General features: G+C 36.3%; 1 protein-coding gene across 1 annotated transcript; it reads left to right on the top strand.

The window, feature by feature from the left end:
* The first annotated feature begins 537 nt into the window (after nt 1–537).
* Nucleotides 538–2,123, top strand: LOC104732967 (chloroplast envelope quinone oxidoreductase homolog). Its single transcript, XM_010452578.3, has 4 exons — nt 538–813; nt 882–1,023; nt 1,117–1,208; nt 1,310–2,123. Exons 1-4 carry the CDS (start codon nt 748–750, stop codon nt 2,000–2,002), a joined length of 993 nt encoding a protein of 330 aa, XP_010450880.2. The 5' UTR covers nt 538–747; the 3' UTR covers nt 2,003–2,123.
* Nucleotides 2,124–2,688: the final 565 nt, after the last annotated feature.

The following is a 2,688-nucleotide window of genomic DNA, read 5'->3' as shown; positions in this document are numbered from 1 at the left end:
TTTCTCCCTATCTGTCCTCCGAAACCAAAGCAGCAGGAGGAAGGGAAATTTAATTACGAATCACTATCCGCTCATTTATGTTTTCCAGATGATCTTCTAATCTTAACTAGCCAACTAGTGAATTTAAAAATTTTGCGTTCCTATTGTCATTGTCATTTCAACCATAATAATTATTTTTCTATTGTACGTTGTTTACATGAGACCACCAAAAGTCTTGTTATTCAAATTTTAAAATGTATATGTATGTTTGAGATCAAGGAAGACTTTTTAAAAAGCATAGAGTTGAAAGTTAGACTTGAATCACTTAATTTTGAAATCAAGTTTAGTTATTTATGACTAGGCCAAATCCAAGTTCTAGATTTTTATCTAGAGTTAAAAAAATCTCCACCTCCTTTAAGGTTTAGATATTTTATTTGAACTATCTAGATAATTATAATAATATAATCTAGATATTATGGTGGAATAGTCTTAGATTAAGGATTTAGATATTTTGTAATTTGGAGGCTATAAATACATCCTCCTATTCTCATTTGTAACAAGATTCTGTGAAGTTGTTCCAAACTAAAATCAAAGTAATATACTTTCTAATATACTCTCTCAAATACTCAAAACACTTTCTCCATCACCTCTTTAAAACTTTCCTTTCAACACAGAATAGCTTTGAGATTTTGGATCCAACTATTTTTCCAAGTTTTACTCGGCCCCTTCAGCCTCTCCACATAAAGCCAAGAACTCTACTGCGTACTAATGGCCGGAAAACTCATGCAGGCTCTTCAGTATGACTCTTACGGCGGTGGCGCTGCCGGTTTAAAGGTTGAGTCTTGTTTTTTCGTCCCTCTGAGCTGATATTTAATTTTTTAGCTTATTTTATATGTTCTCAGCATGTCCAAGTCCCGGTACCATCACCAAGGCACAACGAGGTTTTGCTAAAAGTAGAAGCTACTAGTATAAACCCTATCGATTGGAAAATTCAAAAAGGAACGGTTCGGCCTTTTCTGCCCCGCAAGTTCCCTTTCATTCCTGGTATTCTAATATTGCTTTGATGAATTATATCTCTGTATATATATAAGAGAAGAGTTTGGCTTTTTAATAATTGATAGTTTGTACCTTGAACAGCTACTGATGTTGCTGGAGAGGTCGTTGAGGTTGGAACAGGAGTCAAGAATTTAAAGGCGGGTGACAAAGTTGTTGCGATTCTCAGCCATCCGGTAAGTATTTTTTTATCTTTTGTATACAAACCAATAACGTTCCAGTCTATTACTTCAATTACCTGAAAACATGAAAAGTAATTGGTTTATGTTGTTTTCAGACTGGAGGTGGACTTGCTGAATTCGTAGTTGCAGATAAGAAACTGACCGTGAAAAGGCCCCTAGAAGTGGGATCAGCTGAAGCAGCCGCTATGCCTGTGCCAGGTCTAACAGCTCTTTATGCTCTAACTCATCATGCGGGGTTGAAACTGGATGGCACAAGCAAGCAGGCGAACATCCTGATCACAGCAGCATCTGGTGGGGTTGGCCACTATGCAGTCCAGTTGGCAAAGCTTGGGAAGGCTCATGTCACCGCCACATGTGGATCCCGAAACATAGACTTTGTCAAATCTTTAGGAGCGGACGAGGTTCTCGACTACAAGACTCCAGAAGGAGCCACCCTCATGAGTCCGTCGGGTAAGAAATACGATGCTGTGATCCATTGCGCAACCAGTATCCCATTTTCGACATTCGAACCAAATTTGTCCACAAACGGGAAGGTGATAGATATCACGCCAGGGCCTAGTGCCATATGGACTTATGCAGTTAAGAAAGTAACCATGTCGAAGAAGCAATATGTGCCACTCTTTTTGATCCCAAAATTAGCTGAGGATTTGGAGTTTTTGGTGAATCTAGTGAAAGAAGGGAAAATGAAGACCGTGATTGACTCGAAGCACCCTCTAAGCAAAGCCGAGGATGCTTGGGCCAAAAGTATTGATGGCCATGCTACTGGGAAGATTATAGTCGAACCATGAACATTTTGCCTTCTTTGATTGTCTGTGATTGTAATTTGTCAAAAATATAACTTCAAAGTTTGTTTCCCCTTTTGGAACAATGTGGAATTTGATTACCAAAAACAATCGGCGTTGAAAGTGATATGATGTTAATATGTACTAGCAAGTTATCTGTAACAAAAAATTAAAATTATTTGTTGTACTAGGTTTTGAACCCACGCTACGCGTGGGTTTATTTGATATATTTTTGTAAAAATTATATATGAGTGATAAAGTTATGAAATATTAGGTTATATAAAATTTTAAATTACAATTGATTGGTAAAATTTTTACTTTTTAAAATATAAAAGTCACTTGGGTTAAAAATTCAAATCTGATCAAAAGAATCATGAAATTAATTGGACGTCCAGGCGAGGCAGATCGAACTGGTGACCTAGCATATCCTAAACCGTTTCTTTGACCATCAGACAAACAAAATATTTTTATAATCATGAATTAATCTTGTTTTCTTATATTTAATTGACCACCACCATCTATGACTTCGTGATTTAATTTTCATTGTTATCTTACTCTTCATATTCTTTCTCATCATTTTTATTGTCAAATTTTTATGATAAATATCATCGTTACTTTTACCGTCCAGTTCTTCATTATACTCATCTTCTTCCTCTTCCTCATGAGCTTCCTCATATTTTTCCGCTGAATAA

This window comes from Camelina sativa, chromosome 12 (assembly GCF_030686135.1).
Source record: "Camelina sativa cultivar CO46 ecotype springtype chromosome 12, ASM3068613v1".
In the NCBI taxonomy this organism is placed as follows: domain Eukaryota; kingdom Viridiplantae; phylum Streptophyta; class Magnoliopsida; order Brassicales; family Brassicaceae; genus Camelina; species Camelina sativa.
The sequence above is the reverse complement of the archived record's forward strand: the minus strand, read 5'-3'. Positions and strand labels throughout refer to the sequence as shown.

What these genes read in the sequence shown, in the direction of transcription:
- LOC104732967 (XM_010452578.3), top strand. Translation starts at nt 748, where the DNA reads ATGGCCGGAAAACTCATGCAGGCTCTTCAGTATGACTCTTACGGCGGT. An exon ending in GTGGCGCTGCCGGTTTAAAG is followed by an intron (nt 814 to 881) that starts GTTGAGTCTTGT and finishes ATATGTTCTCAG; the next exon opens with CATGTCCAAGTCCCGGTACC. An exon ending in TTGCGATTCTCAGCCATCCG is followed by an intron (nt 1,209 to 1,309) that starts GTAAGTATTTTT and finishes TGTTGTTTTCAG; the next exon opens with ACTGGAGGTGGACTTGCTGA.